The 22,580-nt window shown below is 37.2% G+C and overlaps 4 protein-coding genes and 1 long non-coding RNA gene across 8 annotated transcripts; 3 read left to right on the top strand and 2 right to left on the bottom strand.

Annotated features, from left to right (window-relative positions):
* Nucleotides 1–78: 78 nt before the first annotated feature.
* On the bottom strand, nucleotides 79–6,799 carry LOC6564823 (type-1 angiotensin II receptor-associated protein). 3 transcript variants are annotated; one of them, XM_001991457.3, is made up of 5 exons: nucleotides 6,118–6,799; nucleotides 5,916–6,034; nucleotides 5,280–5,426; nucleotides 898–967; nucleotides 79–772 (listed from the first exon to the last, which is right to left on the bottom strand). In XM_001991457.3, exons 2-5 carry the CDS (start codon nucleotides 5,961–5,963, stop codon nucleotides 558–560), a joined length of 480 nt encoding a protein of 159 aa, XP_001991493.1. In that variant the 5' UTR covers nucleotides 5,964–6,034; nucleotides 6,118–6,799; the 3' UTR covers nucleotides 79–557. The 3 variants fall into 3 exon arrangements, with proteins under 3 accessions (XP_001991493.1, XP_032594077.1, XP_032594078.1); XM_032738186.1 differs by having other exon boundaries at nucleotides 6,351–6,796; XM_032738187.2 differs by having other exon boundaries at nucleotides 6,347–6,724.
* LOC122322858 lies at nucleotides 4,312–10,389 on the top strand. The gene is made up of 2 exons (XR_006246895.1): nucleotides 4,312–4,428; nucleotides 10,281–10,389. It is a non-coding gene; the product is annotated as an uncharacterized LOC122322858 (long non-coding RNA).
* Nucleotides 7,463–8,636, top strand: LOC6564824. 2 transcript variants are annotated; one of them, XM_032737935.2, is made up of 2 exons: nucleotides 7,463–7,728; nucleotides 7,798–8,636. In XM_032737935.2, exons 1-2 carry the CDS (start codon nucleotides 7,606–7,608, stop codon nucleotides 8,488–8,490), a joined length of 816 nt encoding a protein of 271 aa, XP_032593826.1. In that variant the 5' UTR covers nucleotides 7,463–7,605; the 3' UTR covers nucleotides 8,491–8,636. The 2 variants fall into 2 exon arrangements, with proteins under 2 accessions (XP_032593826.1, XP_001991494.1); XM_001991458.3 differs by having other exon boundaries at nucleotides 7,465–7,737.
* Nucleotides 10,390–12,024: 1,635 nt separating the features above from the next.
* Nucleotides 12,025–15,743, bottom strand: LOC6564825 (post-GPI attachment to proteins factor 2-like). Its single transcript, XM_001991459.3, has 5 exons — nucleotides 15,444–15,743; nucleotides 13,090–13,317; nucleotides 12,757–13,021; nucleotides 12,468–12,686; nucleotides 12,025–12,237 (listed from the first exon to the last, which is right to left on the bottom strand). Exons 1-5 carry the CDS (start codon nucleotides 15,606–15,608, stop codon nucleotides 12,077–12,079), a joined length of 1,038 nt encoding a protein of 345 aa, XP_001991495.1. The 5' UTR covers nucleotides 15,609–15,743; the 3' UTR covers nucleotides 12,025–12,076.
* An 825-nt stretch (nucleotides 15,744–16,568) lies between these two features.
* On the top strand, nucleotides 16,569–22,329 carry LOC6564826 (1-phosphatidylinositol 4,5-bisphosphate phosphodiesterase gamma-1). The gene is made up of 4 exons (XM_001991460.2): nucleotides 16,569–18,093; nucleotides 18,187–18,676; nucleotides 18,917–19,773; nucleotides 19,848–22,329. Exons 1-4 carry the CDS (start codon nucleotides 16,774–16,776, stop codon nucleotides 20,916–20,918), a joined length of 3,738 nt encoding a protein of 1,245 aa, XP_001991496.2. The 5' UTR covers nucleotides 16,569–16,773; the 3' UTR covers nucleotides 20,919–22,329.
* Nucleotides 22,330–22,580: the final 251 nt, after the last annotated feature.

The following is a 22,580-nucleotide window of genomic DNA, read 5'->3' as shown; positions in this document are numbered from 1 at the left end:
TATTGAACTAATTAGGTATACAAAATGCGGATGCAAATACGAATATACAGAGACGGACAGACAGTATAACTGTTCTAGTTACAGATAAATATCAAACGCCCCTCTTTTTATTAAAATATATATAAATATATATGTTAAGATTACATAGTATAGTAGTAGGCGTTATATTGAAAATCGATCAAATCGTAAACGTTAATCGTTATTGTTTGTCTTTATCGTTTATATAGCTGAAACAATGGCTAAACAAGAAAAAAGCAATTTTCTGGCTTCATTGACTATAAGTTTTTTTTTGTTCAACTTTATACTTTGTTTATCTCATCTCGACTTAAATCTAGAACATCTAGAACATAACAAAAACACAAAAAAAAAAAGAAAAAAAAATGATTTTATGCAGTTATTTTCTTGACTTGATCGAGATTTAATTTTGAACTCCACGTAGAGTTTAAGTTTCCTTTAAATCTTTTTGTTTTTGTTTTGTTGTTGTTTGTAGTTTGGATATATGAAGGTACTTGGAAGGGTTTTTGTTTGTGGATATTTGCACAAGTTGCACTGGTTGATTAGAAAATGCTGGCCACATTGGGTCCCGGCTGCGAATTGGTTGGTGTCGGCTGCGTGGGACGATCAATGTCCTGATAGCTGCGCTGCTGGGTGGTTGGGAATACGGAAACACCCTGCAGACTGCCGCCACGTGTGTTAAACTCCCGATACAGTAGAGCAACGCTCACAGGACGCAGAACCAAATTGATGATACTAAACGCAATGGCCCAGCCATCTACAGAAAAGAATAAAAATAAATAAATAAATATTTATAAATATAAACGATTTGGATTTGTGTAATGAATTGTTTAATCTATGGGATTAAAGCAATAGCGAAATGCAAGCATGAATTTTACTTACTCATAAAATCGAAACTATTGATAATGCTGACTATATCGAAGAAGATGCTAGATGTATTGATCACAAGCGCCTGAAATCACAGAAGGATAAACAATGATAACGATGTTTATGATTATGTTGAATGTTGTAAATAATGAACGCTTTGTGGTTGCACTCGAGATTCGAATTCAAAATTTGTAATCATTCTAAACATATTTATGTATGAAGAACAATTTCCTAATTATATTTTACATGTAATTTTGTATGGTTTTCAAATGCAGATACAAAGTAACTAAATTTGATGAAGCTAAGTCTACATTTAAATTAGCTAGAGTCTAGCATTAATATTGTGGGAATTATATCTAGGAATTATATATCGATTAATGCCTCCTTGGTCTTATTTCAGTTGCCAATTTCTCTCTCTCTCGAGCTCATTATTGCCAAGCAATTATTGTAATCTTTAAGATGTGCTCATTGGCCAGTCACTAGCCGGGTAGTTTTCGTGCAGACTTGCATAAGAAACTTCACAGTTGATAGGACAAAGGTCATTCAAGGCGGCGTCCAGACAAATCAATTGTATTAACCTTGAACGCTTGAACTTTAGCAACAACACACCTGCTCACACACACACACTCCAATTAGCTGGACACACCTTGCAATTTCTTAAAGACGAATTTTACACTCAAATTATGCGAAATAGATCAAAAAATTGTAATTTTCTGAGTGCTTTCTCGATTCAAATTTACAATGTAGATCAACTTAAATAAGTGCCCATTAATCTCGAACTATCCAATTTAAATAAAATCTGTAAATTATACAAATTTGACAATGCCCAAGAATATAGAGCGAATTTGAGTACCTCATTGTTCCACTCTTAAGAATTATACAACTTTTCAAAATGATTTCGTAATTGATCCCTAAATAAATCTCATGTGAATTTTCAGGCAGCAATATTTAAGTATTCAAATTCAATCGGAACTTATAAATATTTGAATTAATAACAATGCAATTTAAAATTTAAATATTTACAAACGGCCTTGCCGGATTTTCGATGACGTGGCGTTGCCACTAAATTTAAATATTTATATACCCTGCAGCCATTAAATATGGCTAAAAATGGTACAATGAAATTGTGTTAAAGTATGTAACAGGCAGAAGAAAGCATCTCCGATCCCATAAGGCGTACATATTATTTATCAGAATTAACAGGCTGAGGCGATCTAGTCATATTCGTGTCTATGAACGCATCGATCCCAGAGACTATAAGAGCTAGAGACTGCCAATTTGGATTATAAGTTCTCGAATACCATGCGCAGATTAAGTTTAATCAATTTTATCGATAACTTTTCCCGTTTCGCGAATATCATTACAAAATCGATTTCCGATAGCCCTACAAATATTAGATATATATGTTTCTAATCGCGTATATATACTTTAACAGACTATCACTCGTCTGTAATAATGTAATCAAAATCGGTTCAGAACTCATTAGAAAATCGTATATTCAAATTCACCAAATCACACAACAGCCTTTTCTATATGCATTCTAACTTTTTAGCATTCACTTGACAAGCGGTCTGAGAAAAATGAAAACAATGCCCTTTGGCACTTTGGGAGCACAGCGTTAATTCCCTGGAATAAAAACAACTTTTTCGATTTACTGCTTATATACAATTAAATTCATTAACAGTTATTCAGTGTACATGAAAATAGACAGCTTGAAGGCATTTTATTGGTGTGGGGGTTACGGATTGACCTGCGGTTCGTAGTACACTATAAAAATCTATTCGGAGTAGTTAATAAGTAATGCTTGTGTTGGTGTTATTTTCCTTTTGGGTCAACGCTTGGCTTTGCATAGTTGAGTTGATTAAATGGCGTTGCTAATGGGGTCCTGCCAGGCAAAGGGAAAACACACAAAAGAACTGCTCACACACGACTTGGAGCCAACTACCCTCCAAAAAGCAGGCTGGAAGGGGTTGGTTTGTTGCCTTTTCATGTGACTGACCGCTGAAAACCATCCAAAAATGACATAGTATACATATTTGATACCCTGTACCCCATATGAATTGAGGGTGTCATGATATTGAACAAATGCACTTTCAGCAATCTGAACCAAGCGAATTTACAATTGGAGAAAATATACGCCACGATAGAAGGAGAAGTCTTCGCCAGCAAAGACCTAAGTTTTCAAAGTTCACCAGATTTGTCAAAATGCATAGACATACCTCGGATATGCCATCAAAACATCATCAAAATGTAGTTTTACTTTCTAATCTCCCATTATTTGGGATTCGCAGCTGGGTACAGAGTATTCCCCAGTCCAGCACTCTCGCTTTCTCTGTATATATATCAAGAACACTCAATTTTTTTCTTGATATATAATTCAGGTTTGAAGTGGACGGGGCGGGGCGGCTTGCGTGGAGTGGCGCATCGCGTGCGTTATGAGGTCCTGCCTAAGGTCTGGAATTACGATTGAAGCCATCAGCCTCTACAGTGCAGGGCGAGAGAGGAGGGTTATTCCCCCGTGCTGGTGCTAGTTTCTTTTCGGTTAATGTCAAAGTTCAAATTAGATTCTTGCTCACATTCAGAGCCAATGGCTATAACTCAGTTAAGGCACGAAAAGCCGTTAACTCTTCCAGTTAAGCGATATGCATCTAGCGGTAACTAAACATATATTCATATACATATATATATATATACATATACACTGCATATATGTATGTGTGTATGCCTTATATGGGGTATTACGAGTTGTGTTTTGGGCTGACCAAATGAGTCCATAATTCGCATGCCTTCACGTATTTTTTTTCTCTTCTTTTTGGCCAAACAAATGCGGCTTGTAGACGAAGAGGTCGGCAATCTAACAATACATTTCTAATAAATAGTCCTGTGAATATGTAAATTTACATTTCTTTTTGTTTTAAATTTATTTGTTAAAGATTTCCTCCGTAAAACTTTATTCAGTTTTTTTTTATTTTTTTTGTTATGTACCATTTCTATTTCGAATGATATATTTATAGCTTCATTGATTGCTTGCTCGTTTTCTAATTACTTATTATGACGATCAAATTGCACATTTTGCGGTTATTGACTAGGTGTACTCAAATCCATGACTAAAAGCTTTACAGAAATATATAGAAAAACTGAGAAAACTCCGTTTAATATTATACTATTTACATAACGCTTGCCGGGCAAGACAAAATCCAATTTGGGGCAGCAGTTCAAGTCAGAGAAGTTCGTCTGTATTTGTTTTTTACCGCCATCTGATATTCACAATTTCACACTTAAATACAACCATTATTCTTTGTTAAACAACTGCAAAACGGCAGTGCAACAAATGGTCTCAGTCTTAGCCAGTGGTTATGCAAGGAAAACTCATCAAATTTTCATTCGCAGTAGCTGATGATGATATCAGAAAATATGTATGTTGAAGAAAACGAGGAAAGCCATTTGTGGGAGTAGATCATAACATTATTAGGATGACACCGACACCTCTCCCTCACCCGTCCTCCATCTGATGGATGGCATACAATGTGCAGCAAGGCAGCAAGAGTGAGTGAGCACATTTCTTATTTACAATATGTAGCAACAATGACAGCAACAAAAATTCAAACTTATACGGAAAACTAACTCGTCTTCGCATACAAGCACACACACACACGTATGTGTTAATTTAATTCTCTGATATTGACAGCAACTGGTTTTGCTATATATATATATATATTTATTTGTAGGAAGTAGTAGTAGTAAAGCAGTCATCGTTTCACATAGCCAAAAAACAAAATATTTAAATTAATTGTTTACTGATGATACGAATTGAGGCGCAAATGCTGAGCAGTGCAAAGTTGTGAAAATTTTGAGGCCTTATCAGTCAGCGGCTTTCAATGCACGCATTCATTCTTTACGATAACACCCACTTTTTATGACTGTGTGTGTGTGTGTGTGTGTGTTGTGTGGATGCGTCAGCATCAATAGCATTTACAGTGAACACTGCCAAACTGGCATACCCTGAGTTTAGAATTGATTTAAATTTGAAATCTAGCACATAGAACAATTAGGATTGTTAGCGAGGTACACTTGGAACAAATCAACGTTCTGAATATATAGAATTCCTACAATTATATATTAATATTCAATAATTCTTTAATCTTGTACCAAATACATTTTAAGCCCATTTTTTGTATTTGCAATTTGAGGATGCCATAAATTCTGTTCCTGAAAAGAAGACTTTTAATCAAGTTGCTATTTGATTTGAGTTCACAATCCTCTATTATATTTATCTGAGTGTAGAAGCGACTCTTGAATCTTCAAGAATGGGACAACACTGGCAAAGCGAGCGAGAAAACGAGAAAGAGGGAGAGGGAGAGAGAGAGAGAGAAGTGGAACAGATTAATATAACTTACCGTTTGCACCGCCTCAATGGAGTCCTTGCTGTGTATCGTCCAGAACAAGGCAATGATAAAGAGGAAGTTGTAGAACTCGTAGGCGCCATGGCCCCAAGACCCCAGCATCGCATTCGATATGAAGAAGAAATGCACAAAGGCAACGACCTGTATGCAAAAAAGAAAGATAGTTCAAGAGAAAGAGAGAGAGAGAGAGATATGAAGAGAGATTGGTCGGGGTATGGAAAGTTTCGTTAAGTTGAGTTAAGTTTTGGTGTTGGTTTCGATTTTGTTGAGTAAGCGGCTCAAATGAAGCCCCACAGCGTCGAGGCGACATCGGCAGTGGCTGAAGTTGCAAATTGGCTGCCACAAAAGTCCGGAACATATCGAATGGCTTATTGCGGTTTTTGCAGCAGTCGCCGGCGTCGCTGTCGCTTCATGTGCTAATGAGTAGCATTGGGCAACGCGCTACATCAGCGATGGGGCGCGACGGCGTCGGCGGCGGCTGAGACGCAAGCCGAGCTGCAGTTGAGCGGCGCATTATCTAACACTGCACACGCCGATGCAGCCCAATAAGTGAGTTGGAGTTGCTTTGTTATTGATGGATGGGGCTTCACACCTGCCCGCTTATTTATGTATATATATATGTACTATTACCTTCACTCGCACAAATGGGGAACCCATGATTTCATTTAAATCAGTCATTTTGTCGCTGCTTCTTCAAATATAGTTGCGCAGCCGCCGACAAATCAAAATTCGGATGAGGAACCTGTTGCCTGGTAGAAAGAAACAAAAAAAAAAAACAACAAAATGTAGTAGAGTCGCTGTCGCTGTCGCCGTCGTCGTTGTCACTACTAACTTTTGCTGCCTTGTTGCCAGCTGTTTTCGTTATTTTTGTGCAAATATTTTGAATTGTTCTACTTTTGCAGCGTGTTGTGTGTGTATGTGTGTGTGTATTTTTGTGTGCGTGTGTCTGAGTATTTAAGCTTTTCGCTTTAATTGCTGTTCTTGCTATTTTGTCAAATTCTATTTTAATTTTTTCAAAAATTCGTTTTCGACTGCGGTTGAACGCACTTTGAAGCACTCACTCACACAAATGGAATTGGCGTATAGAGGCGACACGCAGAATCCGCAAATGCACTTGTTGGTTTTCTACTCATGCACAGATGGCGCTCACAACTATTTATCATGCGCTGGAATAAATTTATCACGACAGCTGTTTTTTTCTTTCTTTCTTTCTTTCTTTATTTTAGGGCGTAAAGAACAATATAACAGTAACGACAACAAGTGCACAACACTTAATCAAACAGCAACAAACAACAATTTGAATGAGAAAAAAAAATAATTGCGTGTGTGTTTATACGGAGCGGACGCGAACAGCGCACGAGCGTTTTCAATTTGAATCTGACTGTGAACTGTGCATGGGGCACCGCCAATCGGCCACCAACAATAAAAAAAAACAGCCCAACCAAAAAGTGGACCGCAGCGAAGTCGCCGTTGGCGTCGGCGTCAACGTCGCGGTGGCGTAATCTTTAACAGTGCTGTACAGCGTGCTGACCAATCGATAAAGCGACGTAATAGTTATTCTGAGCTGTAATAAAAATATCGATACTTCACTTATTGCCTAAAAGCCGTGACTTCGAATCGAACAAAAACTTTAATTAATTAATTAATTTGCTCACCTCTTCGGCCCTTAGAATATCACTTTATTGTTGACAATTAAAACCAGTTTTCTTACAAAAATTAGTTTTTCCATTTTTAAATTTCGCGAAGTGTTTTACACCGTTATTTCTGATATAGAGTTTTTCACTATAGATAGCTTTTTTCAATCTGCAACGGATCTAGGGTGGAGGCCGGTATAAAATAGATGTTATAATTGTGCAAATTACCGACCAATTTTCATTAAGCCCGACTTATATGATGAATATCACTGTGCACTTGAATTTATAATAACAAGTTGGTTTTATGAGCATCTTTGCATGTTGTAATTTAAACATTTTTTAAACAAAAATGGTTAATATCGATAGTAAAATCATAATATATCGATATTTTGCTAACACAAAATCGCATATTTATTAAAAGCGTGCATGCTTTTCAACTATTGTGCTGTTATATATACAAATTACAAAATTATTTATTTCAAATGTTTAAATAACAAACAAAATTATTCAGAATTGCAAAGATACAAAATACATGATTGGGCAACGCTGATTGAGTGACTAAACTATCTAAAGAAAGAGAGAGCGAGAGAGAAACGAGTACTGATAAGACGAGCATCGCTGCTCGCCGCTCTCCCTGGATGATAGTTGATTTTGAACGACTTGGCTAATTTTGTGTAGTGTGCGACATGTCTGACAATCTGACGAAGGAGCAGCCAGCAAATCTGACCAAATATCCCATGTCACAAACACCACTGATCACCTACGACATGGTCAACAAACTGCAGTGCGTGCTTAGTCCCAGTGCCAATGTAATTCAGGTGAAATATGCCTATACATTGAACATATGCATATGTGATAAGCCACATGTTTAATCTTAGGTGCCGATTTCCGTTGGCGATGCTGAACCAAAAGCGAAATGGGATTCACCATGCTTGATGATGATCTTCGATGGCGGCGATTTGAATTCTGCCATGCATCATCTGCTTGCCTCACTGCGCAATCCATTTGCCCCAAATGCCGTTGCCACTCTGCTCATACAGGAGAATGTGCGTGGGCCGTTTCTGGAGCAGCTGGTAGAGCAGATGACTCAGGTGGATCCCTCGGTGCATCAGCATCCCAACTATTTGCGAACGTTGCGCAAACTGCAGCAGTTCAGCGCCGAGACAATTGTGGCCAATCCACATAGAGTGCCATCAAATGCCACACCCATACTGGTCAGCGATTTAACGCACAATTTTCTGGGCGAAGACGGACCCACCGGTGTGATCACAATGCACACGTTCCGCACACCCAAAGAGGCCACTCAGGTGAATCTGAAGGAGACGCTCGCCTACGGTTCGGTGAGCATCTGGAATGAGAAGACGGCGAGTGCATACGAGATGTGTCAATTGCTCAAGAACAATATATTCATGATCAATTGCTATAATGTCGATCTGGGACCAATTAAAGCTGCCTTTGATGCTGGCCAAAACGATGCGAGAATCGTTAAGGGCTATCATTATGAGTCGGTGATCTGCGGCCAGATGCGCAAGATTATTGTCTTTGCCGTCGGCACCATTTTTGCCAACTGATGCATTTAACTCGGAGAGATTATCTATATGTATATATTTATATATATATCTACATATGAACACAATCCGTTTTCTCTTCTATTTGTTTGAAAATGGTCTTTTTATTTTGTTTTTCAATATATGTTGTACTACGCTACGCCTAACGATAGGGTCTTGTCTTAACTTGGGCAACACTTGGGGATTAACAGCTGGTTAGCTGAAGATCAGCCAGACACGCACCTTTGCATGCAACAGGAATACGAATTGGAAGGCTTTTGCAGCTGACAGTTGTTCAGCTAAAATCGCTAATGCTGTCTGCAAGTCTCATTTCTCTCTCACTCGCACTCTCTCTGGTTAGATTTGTTTGGGGGCTCTGTGTTTATTTGTTTATTTCCACATACCCGTACCCATTCCAATGGGTATGCTAATTATGCGGTAATATTGTTGATCAGTCGGTCTAAAATCGATTTTATAAAGCGCCCTTTGCTCTTAAGCAATATTCTTACCAATAAACCAAGTATTATATTTAGTAAGCTTCAGTTTAGATTGCATTACTTACATATATCAAATATCTGCTTTGGAAACGATCGAAAGTAAACTTGGCAACTTGTTGAATCCAATCGAATATTTTTGATTTTGCTTAAGATCATTTTGTTTTTCAGTAAATCTTAAAAATGTGATTAATATATGTATTAGTTTTGACCCACCATCTACCCTAAATATACATATAATAATTTTGGCCCACTGTAGCGCAAGTATTGCTTCTGTTAGAGATGTCCAAATAAAATACTTTAGAAAATATATATGTTTAATCTTTATTAAAATTAGGAAGCTACAAAGTTTTACAATTTTTGTTGAAATTTTTTTTATATCAACCTACGATGTGTTGTCTAAAAAGTTATGCAAAGGTAAAAAGTTGCACATTAAAAAGTATAAATTTCGTATTATAGTTTGGTTCGTAATATCAAAAACCATATCCGAATAGTCGTTGGAATAGATGAGAGGCACTCAATGAGAAGTTGACAAAGTTAAATAAATGGAAAACACTTCAAATTATGAATAAAGTCATTATAAACAGCATGTTCAGAATTTTCAACTGACATCATATTCCATGTTATAGAGTAATATAAGTTTTTGTTAGTGCAAATTGGCAACAAACTATTAATATACTTTCAAATTAATACATACATATTATTATAGACTTCCAGGGTGCTTAAACTCTGTGTGTAGATATACATATATTTTTGTTTCTCGTTTGGTTGTGGGTCGCATAATAACAATGTGTGTCATTACATTATCAATAGGAAATACGATATCTAGTTTTTCTTTACTTTCAAAATGCGTACATTAATTTTGACCTTTTATTTTTCGTGAAAATAAGTCATTACACATACAAAGTTTTCAATAAAATATGTTTTTATGCCGTGTATAGTAATAGTTTTTATGTAATTTTCAAATTTGAACTCTCGATTTTAAATTCATCTAAATATTTCGGGAAAAAAAATTAATTACCTTTAACATTAATGGTTAAGAATTTGGTTAGCTATATAGGTGTTGTTAATAAAACTTTATCAAATCAACGAAAGCATATGGAAAAATGTCAATACCAGTTTTGTTGGTTGACATTTCATGTTTATTTTTTGTTTCAATCTTTCATAAACTTTCATACCCTTGCAGAGAGTATTCTAATTTTGTCATAATATGTGTAATGTGTGCATTTAGTGATCAGCATATATTATCAGGAATAATATCCAAGCAAACGTGCTTCTCAGTTGATAAAACTTTTACTAATATTTTTTTTATTTTTTTAGTCGGCCAGATCGGACCACCATATCATAGGAGTTTAGGAACTATCAGTCGAATGAGGAATTCTTGTAAGATTAACTAATCTTCTGCTGAATAAATTTAAAACCAAAATCACTAGTAACGCGTATTGTGTGCTTCTTTCGGGAGGATTTTGATGTCCTTAATAATTAAGTTGGGCTCAGGTGTACAAGGGTATGTAATATTCGGCATGCCGAAGACATTCATCGTACTATCTTGTTTAAAAACTACAATACTTATGTGCGCATTTCCGTTTTTTTTTTGTTTTTGGGTTTCCCATTACAATTACTGAATACATTTGATACTCTATTCTTTGTTGCTACATTTTTTATTTTGCTTAAGTGATTTATCTCCATTATCGTCTAATTGCTATTTATATTGATTGATTTTATTTTATTTTTATTTTTATATGTATAAGTATGCCTATGAATTCAATTTGATGTTCGTTGCTTGATCCAGCTTAAATGGCTATTGGCTGAATATTTTATATTTTAGAATAAGTGTGTAATACTTTTGAGTATATTGGTGAGTCGAGGAGCGCTACATAAACCATAGGCCCCACAAATTCCACTCCACTCTTCCGACTTCAAAATATATTCAATGCACATGTATAAACGATATGTACTGCTAGCTAAAAGGTTAATAAGTACTTATGCATTGAAGATCTAAATCTTGCATTTAAACTATGCCTTACAAATTAAATAGGTATGCTTGCTGTTCAAGTTAATATTAATAAGTAAATGATAACAATTGACATGAGATCAGCAACGTACAGCAACGGAAATTTCGAACACGAACGAGCACAATGTGAAAAACAAAATGTATTTGAAATGTTTTCAGATAAATATTGGTGTAGAAATCTGAGAGAATTTATTATTAATGTCGTTATTTCGAAAGGAAAAAAGGGGTGCGTGTGTGTGTGTGTGTGTATAGAAGGACTCACTTTAGTATATACATAAATTTATTCTTGATCTAGATATATTCGTATGTTAGTTACACCAAGTTTTCAATGTTCACTCTTTTGCTAAAGCTTTTTTTTTTGTATTTATTGGTGTACCAATTAAGGCGCAGGTGCCTTATAGCTTCATATTCAAATTATCGCCAAGATCAAACTGGTTTCAATCTTTTTAATTAATTTTCGTTATCGTATACTAGAACTTTAGGACTGAATCAAATAGAATAAATTATGGGTAAGTAAGGTAAAACATATAAGAGTTAATGTATCTAGTTTACTTTAAGTAAAAACAAATGTCCCTAAACTGCACATATATGTACATATCCATGTGTATATAGTGTGTGAATAGTGTTTAATAACAAATTGCACTTTTTTAATGTTGTTGCGAAAGATTTTCAAGCATCTGAGCAGCCCACACATTCGCATACTCTATATCTACATATATGGATGCTGTTTGTTGTTGTTTTTGTGTTTTCTATTTACTATTTACTATAACTTGATTAATTGGAATTGTGAAACTTTTGAATTTTGTACGTTTAGTTAACATAATGCCGCATAAATCGTAAATAGAGTTTAATTAATTAACAAACTGGAACTGGGGAGAACAATAAATTATTAATGTCCTTTTGGTTATGGAAGCGCTCATTTTAAATATTCAAGAAGTTCAATTATATAATCATACGTTTCTTCCGAGTCGCATTCTATATATTGGTGCAGTAAAACTGTGTGTGTTTATACAGTATATAAATATAAAAACAATACGATATACATATACAAATAAACTAGGAAGGATATATATATATATATAAATTAGAAGTAGAACTGGGTTTAGTTGGTTTTCGGCTTAGCACCCAAATACTGCATCAGATTATCGCGCGGTCCCTGAACAATCATCATGAACTGCGATGGGAAGTCCCAGATAATGGTGAAATGGAACAGCATATTGGCAATGGCAATCAAATATTCAAAAAATGCAAACCAACTAAAAGCTGTAAATAGATCAAGATACATTATTATGATTATATTTCCAATTGTATAGGACTAGCTAATGCTAGTTGGGAGTTGGGCGCGTTATGACTTTAAGCGTATTTGTTTGCATGAATCTTTTCAATTTAAAGTCTCAAATTCAAAGAGAGTAAACAAATAATGATTGGCAACCCAATTATGCCAAATCACTGACGTGCCAAACTCGTTTATATGTTGTATTAATTAAGCTTACCCAAATCGTGACAATAAAAACGATGTTTGGCAAAGAAGACCAGGAGACCCATAGTGCTCAATATGGATACTGCAAAGAGTATTTTTTTCCATTTGATGGATTGACGTTGCTGTGCAGTGAGCGTTTGCCGTGCATATAAAATATCATTCAGCTTAATGGTAGCCAGCATGTAGCACAGAGAACATATCATGAAAGTAATGAAGATCCTTTCATGAACGGCTGCAAATTAAATAATGATATTATTAATGCATATTGCTGTCTAACTGTAGTAATTAATTTCGTAGCTTACGATAATTCTCGCGATTGGATATATAGGTGACTCCTCCCAGTGCCGCAATTTCAATGCAATTGAGCACCAGAATCAGTGTGATTAACCAGCTAGTTTTCGGCACCAATGCTGGGGCAATACGCGCCAGCTGCGCCCGATAATAGTTCTTGTAGACAAAGGCAATGGGTATGCGCGGACCGATGTGCAACGCAATGCTGAAACGCCAGAAATAACGTTGAGGACTGACGCCAGTAATGGCACTTATCGAGGGTACTATATTATAAACCTGCAATACCAATATTATTAGTAATATGTTAGCTTTGAATGCATTCCATGATCATTCCATGCCCATACCCGGCAATGTGTCTCGTGTACATCGTCGTACTGGAAGACGTAGGCGGTCACAAAGCATGTGAAGAGCGTAATCAGTGGCAGCAAAGCAGTTACCACACAAATCTCATGGAAGCTGGCCAAATAATGTATGGCGATTGTTGGTTGCTCATGCTGCAATTGCTGTTGCTTAAAACTAGACGTTGTCTCATGCTGTTGCTGTTGTTCTTGTTGCTTTGATGATGCTGCATACTGTTCAAACGAGAATCAATCAAAGCTTTTGTAGATACAAATATATATAGTGATATTTAAATCAACGGATTTTTAATTAGGAGGTTAACACACGTCGACGATCTGGCGCTTACCTCGCTAACACACTGGCAAACATATTGATGAGTCTGTGGTTAGGTGCACAACAACAAAAAGCTCTATAATAAAATGATAAAAGAAAAAATAATTATTTATATATAAAATCAAAAATACAGCGTATACAAAAATTTAAAATTAAAAGTAATTAATGAACATTAATTAATTTATTATGAATAAATTATGATTAACATGAAATAACACCAATTGAATTTATTCATGATATAAATGCAAGTAATCCCTTTAAATTAATTAAATAATTGAGTTAATAAGCTTCAGCTATACATGCGTAAAATAATTAAATGGCCAAAAAAGTATATAATATTTATGACCGACCGTTTTACGATACTTTCTCCGTAAGCAAATCTCTCGATTCATTTAAAATTACTTCCTAATTTGCATAACCTTGTAGAGCACATTATAATTAGTCTATTAGTGCAAAATACGTGCTATAGTTTGTATGGGTGAAAATTTGAATGTTCGTGTGATTATTTTTGGTATCAGAGTAAAAGCGAATGGCGTTTCACTTGAGGCATCGGCAAAACTATAGGCCTGAGAAAATGTGGAAATATGAAACGGCACATCACGCTACTGCATTAGGATTAATGGCACCAATAGTCATCCACAAGCGTAGGCTGTGTGTATGTGTGTCTGGTGGGGGCGAGGGGACCTTGACGACCTTGACCTTGATGAAATTGGCCTGCAACTATTTCCGTTTCTTCTAATTTAATTAATTAATTAACATAACACTTAAAGTGCAACAGCGAATAATTAATATTGATTGTGGTACAATTAAATGAGCAAAGCAAACACTAAGCAGGAAATATGCCAATAAATTTACTATGTACATTTGCTTATTGAAAACAGTTGTGCAACAGCTTGTTCACTCATACTGCCTTTCAATTGAATTGGATTGGAGGAAAAGATTTTCACACGTGTCCTATTTTTGCTGATACTGCTGGGCTGGGTTGGGGCAAAAGAGAAAGATCAACTCGGCTGCTGTTCCTGATCCTAAATAAATATTTACATACATAAATAAATACATTCTTTCCGAATGGATGCAAGGAGTGAGCGGAAGCGAAAGGCACCGATACGAAAGCCCACGCGATGAAGGACGAATATGGGCCAGGAAACAGGCGACGAAGGGGGCAGAGAGCCGCAAAAAGCTGCATAAAATATACGTAAGACACAAGGACATTTTCCTACAAAGATGGATGCGGACGAAAAGTTGCTAAAGAGTGAAGTAGAAAATGAGCCGAAGCACCAAAGATTGATTAATGCCGCCAAATGTGAACTATTCAAAGCAAAATGGTAAACAAAATGTTAAATGATGAATACCAAAAGGCAGAGTAGCAGATATTTACAGTTGCAGACATATATACATTTATATACATGTACAATATGTACGTGGGTTGCAAGCAGACAAAAAGACAAGAGAAACCAGGAAGACGCAACTCTCACGTGAACGTGATAAGGGGCAGGGTAGGTGGAAAGGGAGTCAAAGTGGGCAGGGGCACAAGTTGGCCGCCGGCATGCGCAGCAGTGCTTAAGATTAATGGTTGGACGGATGCGGAGGCACATTTGCTGAACAACCTGGCAGCGGAAAATTACAATGGATGGCCAAAAAGCAAACAAAATTGGCCAGCAATAACAAAATGCCAAAGCTCGTAACGTCTGCGTTTGTTTTTCTGTTTTATTTGTTGTTTTTTTTTTTGGTTGTTTTTGTTGTGGATGTGGGTGGAGGTGAACGGAAGGTGGGGCAAGGTCAATAAGCGTGCGCTGTCAATAAGTTATATAATGCTAAGGACAAAATGCTGCACGCTTGCAACAAAAGGCAAAAGCAGCTTTTATCCAAGAAAAACGAATTCGATGACAAACACACACACACACTAACCAAGCGCGCGCTGAATAGAAATATATATATATATATATATATATATATATATATATATATAGAGGGAATGAGAGAGAGCGAGAGAGAGAGATACACATACGCACAGAGTAAAACTTACTGTTGGGCCGCCGCTGGAGTCAATACATTCGCCGCAATTGCTTCTGGCATTGGATGCGATTGCTGAGGTTGGTGTCGCCATCAAGGTATTTGCGACGCTATCTGCTGGAACTGGTGCCGCTGGCGATGCTCCTGTTGGTGGCGTTGTTGTATTTGTTTTCTGCATATTTGACGGCAGCGTTGATGCTTCTTAGCATAATTTGTACGCCACGCTGATGCCGACGATGTTTGTCCACGCGCGCGCTTGTCTCGCAACTATTTTTTTTATTCAAAAATTCTTACGTCTACTCACAATGCTTTAATTTTTCTACAACATGAAATAGCTCTCACGTTAACATTGAATGAGCGAAATGTTCTCACCTCATGAATGGACGAAGTGTGATAACGCATTGCGCAGGCTCGTTATCTCTGTTTAACAATCAGCTGTTCAGCTGTGACGTCAACCTACTTCCTATTGAACAAAAAAAACAATAGCTCACTTCACATTTGTTAGTTTTACGTTTTTGTATTATATTGTTCGAAATCCATTTTTAAATACTGTCCGTAAAATGATTCGATTGGATTACTTACTCACTTCTGTAAATAAATATTAGCTAAAAAAAAAGGAAGCAAGCTAGAAGCAAGCAAATTGAAAATGAGCGCCTTTTGAATAACATTGATTAACAGAACATATGATGGCAATTAACAGCAAAAATCGAAAAATGTATTCGATAAATCGTTCTTCCCAAACGATTTGAGTAATTAACAGAAATTTGAGGCAAAACGGAAAGACTCATTCCTGGATCCTTCTATTTTATTTACAGTGAATGCGCCTTAGAAACGATTGCTGACGTTTTGACTCACGTATTTTTCACGCAAGCCCCAAAGTGTATAGTCTATTTTGACATCACAAAAACATCTTATTCTCTCACAGAGATTATAGTCCAGCGCAATGTGTAATCTAATATTAGTTTATTAATTTTTTATTATTAATATGTTATTATAAGTTTGTTTGATTCAGTCTTTGCTCTCTTTAGCTCTCATTCATTTCTGAACATATGTAGTTGGATTACGTCCCGCTACGTGCCATATTAGCTACGTTACTGACGTCGATATCGATATTATCGATACTTTTTAAAGTACAACCAATCCACAGAAAATAGTCCATTCAACAAGTGCAATTGTAATCAATAACAAATTTAACCAATTTCCATCGAATCGAATTAATAAAACGTCAATGAATCATCGCACAATACTTTCAATGCTCTACAAACATTAAAGATAAGCTCGCCAAACATACCTAAATTACATACATATATGAAACATATTGTAACAAATACACAAATTTATGCATGCTTAGTGATTTTAAAATAATAAATCAAGAAAAAGCTATGAGTTGTTTCAGTGCAATGAATACCCCCCTGTTGGGGGAAATGGAGCAGACAATTTGTATGCTAGAGCGTGGAACAATTGTGACGAAACTTTATGGAAAACAAAGACGCCCCGATCGACGACATCTAATGCTTATCAGAGAAACTCGTCAGCTGTTATGGTCGACAGTCGCCGCACAGACGCGCACTGAGTATGAGGGAACGATCCAGTTACGGGAAATACGAGAGATTCGCGTTGGAAAGAACTCAAAGGAGTTCCGGCTGCATGCCGATGACTGCCAGCGCTTTGAGAACAGTAAATGTTTTGTCATTATGTATGGCAACAGTTTCAAGCTGAAGAGCTTCTCGGTTGTTGCGCTCTCCGAGATTGAGGCAGATAACTGGGTGCGGGGATTAAGGTATATGGTTAAGGATACGATTAGCTCGTCCTATCCTCTACAAATCGATCGCTGGCTGCGACGCGAATACTATTCATTCGAGAATGTCAACTCGCACTTGGCCAAATCGGAGCAGAACTCACAAGTGACCATCAAGGATTTCAAAACGTTCCTGAGCAGCGTCAGCTGTAAAATGAGCACCAGTAAATTTATGGAATGCTTCACAGATGATATCAGGCGAAAACACGATTTGAAATTTGACGATTTCTCGCGTCTATATCAGAAACTCTTACTGCCCGCTAATTTTGTCAATGTTCTCGGGGGTACCGAGTTTGCCTATTCGGAGGATAAGAAAGTCGTGCGACCCATCGAATTTAAAAAGTTTCTAGAAAGTGAACAGCACGATTATAATGTGGGAGAACTAAATATCATATCCGGGTTCATGCGCGACTTTGTGCAGGACGTGGAACGCGACGTACAAGAACCATATCTGACCATCTCCGAATTTGTTGATTATCTCTTCTCAAAACAAAATGATCTATGGGACACAAAATTCGATAGTGTATTCATGGACATGAACCAGCCGCTGTCCTCATACTGGATCGCCTCATCCCACAACACATATCTAACGGGCGATCAATTCTCGAGCGAATCCTCGTGCGAGGCATATGCTCGTGCCCTGCGCATGGGCTGCCGTTGCATCGAGCTAGACTGCTGGAATGGTCCCGACAATTTACCCTACATATTCCATGGGCACACGATGACTTCAAAGATCAAATTCATGGATGTCATCAAGACCATTAAGGATTATGCCTTCGCAACATCCGAGTATCCCGTCATCTTGTCCATTGAACAGAATTGTTCCCTGGAACAACAACGTAATATGGCACATGCGCTGATTGAGGTGAGTCTATTATAAACATATTTATATATAATGCCAAATAATTGCCTGTCGGTCTGTCTGCAATTGATTAATTTTTACTTTTATTTGCTGCAGGTCTTTGGAGATATGCTCCTCACACAGCCCTGTGATCGAAACGAATTGCATTTGCCATCGCCCAATCAGCTGCGTCGCAAGATAATGCTAAAGCACAAAAAATTGCCGCAGTTTGATGAGAATGTTAGTGCTATAAATATACCATCGATTGCTGCTGGTAACAATGGAACGATCGCTTCATTTAGCCATCGATCTTCGCTGGGCGGTGTGGCCGATGACAATGAGAATTTGCAGAAAATATTGAAGAAGGGATTACTCTACTTTAAGGACCCAGTCGATAAGTCATGGAACCTCTATCAATTTGTGCTTACCCAACAGGAGCTAATCTACACATCCGAAATTAGTGAATGCCGCAATGGCAATTCGGAAGATGATGATTTCGGGCTATCGTCCTGTACTTTAAATAGCAACATGCAACAGAAACAGAAAGATACATCAGCCAATGATGAGCTGCATTTCGGTGAAAATTGGTTTCACGGCAAATTGGAAGGTACGTGCAGATTTCAATTCAATTCGTCTTTGAGAGAGATTTCGTAATCATTCGCCACCATTCTATATTATGAGGCTTTCATCGCAAGAATTCACCGCAAAATTAAGCTGTAGTCGAAAGTAAATTTTGTGTGGAAAATCTAATTTTTATATCTCGGTTCATTTTTGTTAAGGATTATTACTTAATCGAATTTCTCTTTGATTCAATTAAAGTGTTCGGTTTTATATCATTTGATTTTAGGTGGAAGACAAGAAGCAGATCAGTTGCTGGAAAAGTATAAGCATCTGGGCGACGGCACATTCTTGGTACGCGAGTCAGCAACGTTTGTTGGGGATTATAGCTTATCCTTTTGGCGTCGAAATCGACCCAATCACTGTCGCATTAAGCTTAAGCACGAGAATGGATCCATTAAATACTATCTGGTCGAGAACTTTGTATTTGATTCGCTGTACTCGTTGATAGTGTATTATCGTAAAAATATGCTACGTAGCTCGGAGTTTTCGATTATTCTCAAGGAACCAGTTCCACAGCCAAAGAAGCATGAGAGTCAGGAATGGTTCCACCAAAACACCACCAAGGAGCAGGCTGAGCAGGGGCTGCTCAAGCTGGAGATTGGATCGTTTTTGGTGCGACCATCGGTGCAGAGTGTCAATACCTTTGTCATATCATTCACGATACATCGCAAAACTAAACACTGTCGCATCATTCAGGAGGGTCGACTATATGCCATTGACACAATGCAGTTCGAGTCCTTGGTATCGCTCATCCACTATTATATGAGGAATCCGCTATATCGCAACGTGAAGTTGACCCATCCCGTTTCACAGGAGCTTTTGCGACAGACACTAATTGACAACGCCCAGCAGCATGGGGAGCATAACAATAATGATAGCACTGGTGCCTCCAATTATATGGGCGCCAATTTGGAGGAATATGTCACATGCAAGGCTCTGTATAGTTACAAAGCCGACAAGCCCGACGAGCTCTCCTTCCCAAAGCACGCGATTATTACGAATGTGCAAAGGAATAACTCGATGTGGTGGAAAGGCGATTACGGTGGCATGATACAACAACATCTGCCGGCCAACTATGTCAAGGTAGGTAAACATAAACACAAACATCGTGTAACCGAAAATATTTGCAAATAAAAAAATGCGTTTTATTTCGAAAGGTGATTGACTCAGCAACGGAGGATTACAATTCGGTCAACGATGAGGGCAACGATGGCCGCACCGATTCCATTGAAATCTATGGAGCAGTGGCGTCTCTCTTTGAATCGAATGAACCGGGCATTATAATTAAGCTGCAGATACAAACACCAACGATGCAAAATCCCTTCGTAATTGGTTTCGACAATCAGGAGACGGCTTACGAATGGATCAAGGCCATACAGGATGCCGCACTGATCGCTAGTCAATTAGCCACGGAACGACGCAAAAAGGAGCGTACGGCCCGAGTCGCCAAGGAGATGTCCGATTTGATAATATATTTTCGTAGTGTACCGTTCCGCGATCACTCTTGGATATTCCAAGAGATGTCCAGTTTTCCCGAAACGAAAGCCGAGAAGCAGTTTATACAACAGAATATGGCGATATTCCTATCATATCATCGCAATCAAATTAGTCGCGTTTATCCCAAGGGTCAGCGCTTGGACTCATCCAATTTTAATCCGGTACCATTTTGGAACATTGGCTCGCAAATGATAGCCCTTAACTATCAGACGGGCGACAAGGCCATGCAGCTCAATCAGGCGAAATTCCGAAATAATGGCCAATGCGGCTACGTGCTGAAGCCGGCGTTTATGAAATTTGAAAGCTTCAATCCCAACAATCTATTATCGGATGGACTCAATGAAGTCATGGTTAGCATGCGCATTATAGCGGCACGTCATTTATTCCGTGGTGGTAAATCGAATAATCCACAAATCGTTGTGGAAATCGTTGGCGCTAGCTACGACAGCGGCATCAAATATCGCAGCAAAGTCAATGAGAATGGCTTCAATCCCATTTGGAACGAATCCTTTGAGTTCATCGTGCACAATCCGCATTTTGCACTGTTGCGCTTTGAGGTGCAGGACGAGGATATGTTTGCCGAAACGCATTTTATAGCACAGGCGTGTTATCCATTGACCTGCGTTCGCCAGGGCTATCGCAGCGTCATCTTGCGCAATAAGTTCAGCGAGGAGCTCGAATTATCTTCTCTACTAGTTAATATTGAAATTTCAAGTCGGGCCACTTCCTAAGGCAAAAACTTCCGCTGCTGGAAAATTGCAACACATACATATCACAAGACTACATATCTGCATCTGTATCTGTATCTGCGTCTATCTGTGTTAACTTACACGCACACATGCATACACATCTACTTACCTACATTCTACATAATTGTATGTATGTATATATTTGACAGCTACTACTGCTAAAACTATGTACATTCTTAACGCGCGCGTTATCCATGGGAAGATTTTCGCATTCCACTAGCAAATGTTCATAGCAGACCACAATTCGAGATACATATTTGTACATATTTATATATGTATGTATATATATCAACCCACGCTTATGTGATACCCATGCATTTCATTAAATTTGGCTGGAACATGATTTACAGGATTAATGATTTGGTTATGTGGATAATTCATTTCATAACAAGAAAGAACAACTGTCTTCCGTTCAAAATAAAAATGATTTATTATTTCTGAGAGCTATAATAGTCTCAAGTTAATAACTCGTTTCGTAGATTAACATATATTGAAAAAATGAAGTTTTTTTTTTTTGTTCAAGAACTCATGTTTCGACCGATAGTTCCTATGCAGGCAGCTATATGAAAGTTGTACAGATATGGACAACGTTGAATCAAGATAGTTTTAAAACTGAGGCTAGCTATCATGGAAAAACTACGAATGAACCCGACTGATCAAGATTATATATACGATATTCATGACAAAATCATAGTGTAATACCATCTGCAATCTAAACGAAATTATACTTTAACCATATTTGCAATTATGTACCCATGGAATTGTGTGGCGTTGCCTACTTAATTCTTTATCGATAGAAGACTAGCAATTTATTCTTGTTACACAAGCATGCACTCTTTTGGAATTTCAAATTCCAAAGCCAAGTTTAAGTGTAGTCATCTTGAACCTTTACATATGGTCTGAGATTCATGTACATTTACATTACACATTCACATTTTGCATATCACTTAACTAATTATGCATTTATGTTTTAAGTTATTTGCAAATCTGTAAGGTACTACACGGCTTTGCCCGCTGGACATACATATTTATATTTAAAATTTAACTAAATGCTTGAAGCTTATTTTTTACTTTCATAAAAAAAGTGAAGTCTCAAAATTACACTCGAATATGAGTTTGAGGCGGCTTAAATAAAAAATGTTGTGTCTACCCATTTTTGGACTTTCCAAAATCACATAGTTAATAATTTATTGTGTCGAGCTTTGATAATCAAGTCTTAAACCAATCGAACAAAGATTTTCACATGGGCCTTGGAAAATGAGTATAGTTGATTGAATAAAAAACAAGAATTTTCATGCAACATTTTCTCACCAGTTTGGCATTTTTATAGACCACTTCTTAGAATTAACTTACGTCTTTTGGTTTGGTCAAATTAATCAGTCAGCCAGCACAAAGAGTTTTATATTTAAATAAATAAATATATACAAATATATATATATATATATTTGCTTTTAAACTAATTAGAAATTGTATGTTAATACTGTTATAAATGTATTTATCATCCACACGTGTACAAAAATATAAATTATACTGTCTTCCTTTGTTTTTCAATGCCAAATAAAGTTTATACGGTATAAGTGATATCAAATTTATTGTCGACTATGTCAATATGCTGAAAATTCCGAGAATGCCGAATCTACAATT

The sequence above is a fragment of the Drosophila grimshawi genome, unplaced genomic scaffold, assembly GCF_018153295.1.
Source record: "Drosophila grimshawi isolate 15287-2541.00 unplaced genomic scaffold, ASM1815329v1 contig_848, whole genome shotgun sequence".
Lineage (NCBI taxonomy): Eukaryota > Metazoa > Arthropoda > Insecta > Diptera > Drosophilidae > Drosophila > Drosophila grimshawi.
The sequence above is the reverse complement of the archived record's forward strand: the minus strand, read 5'-3'. Positions and strand labels throughout refer to the sequence as shown.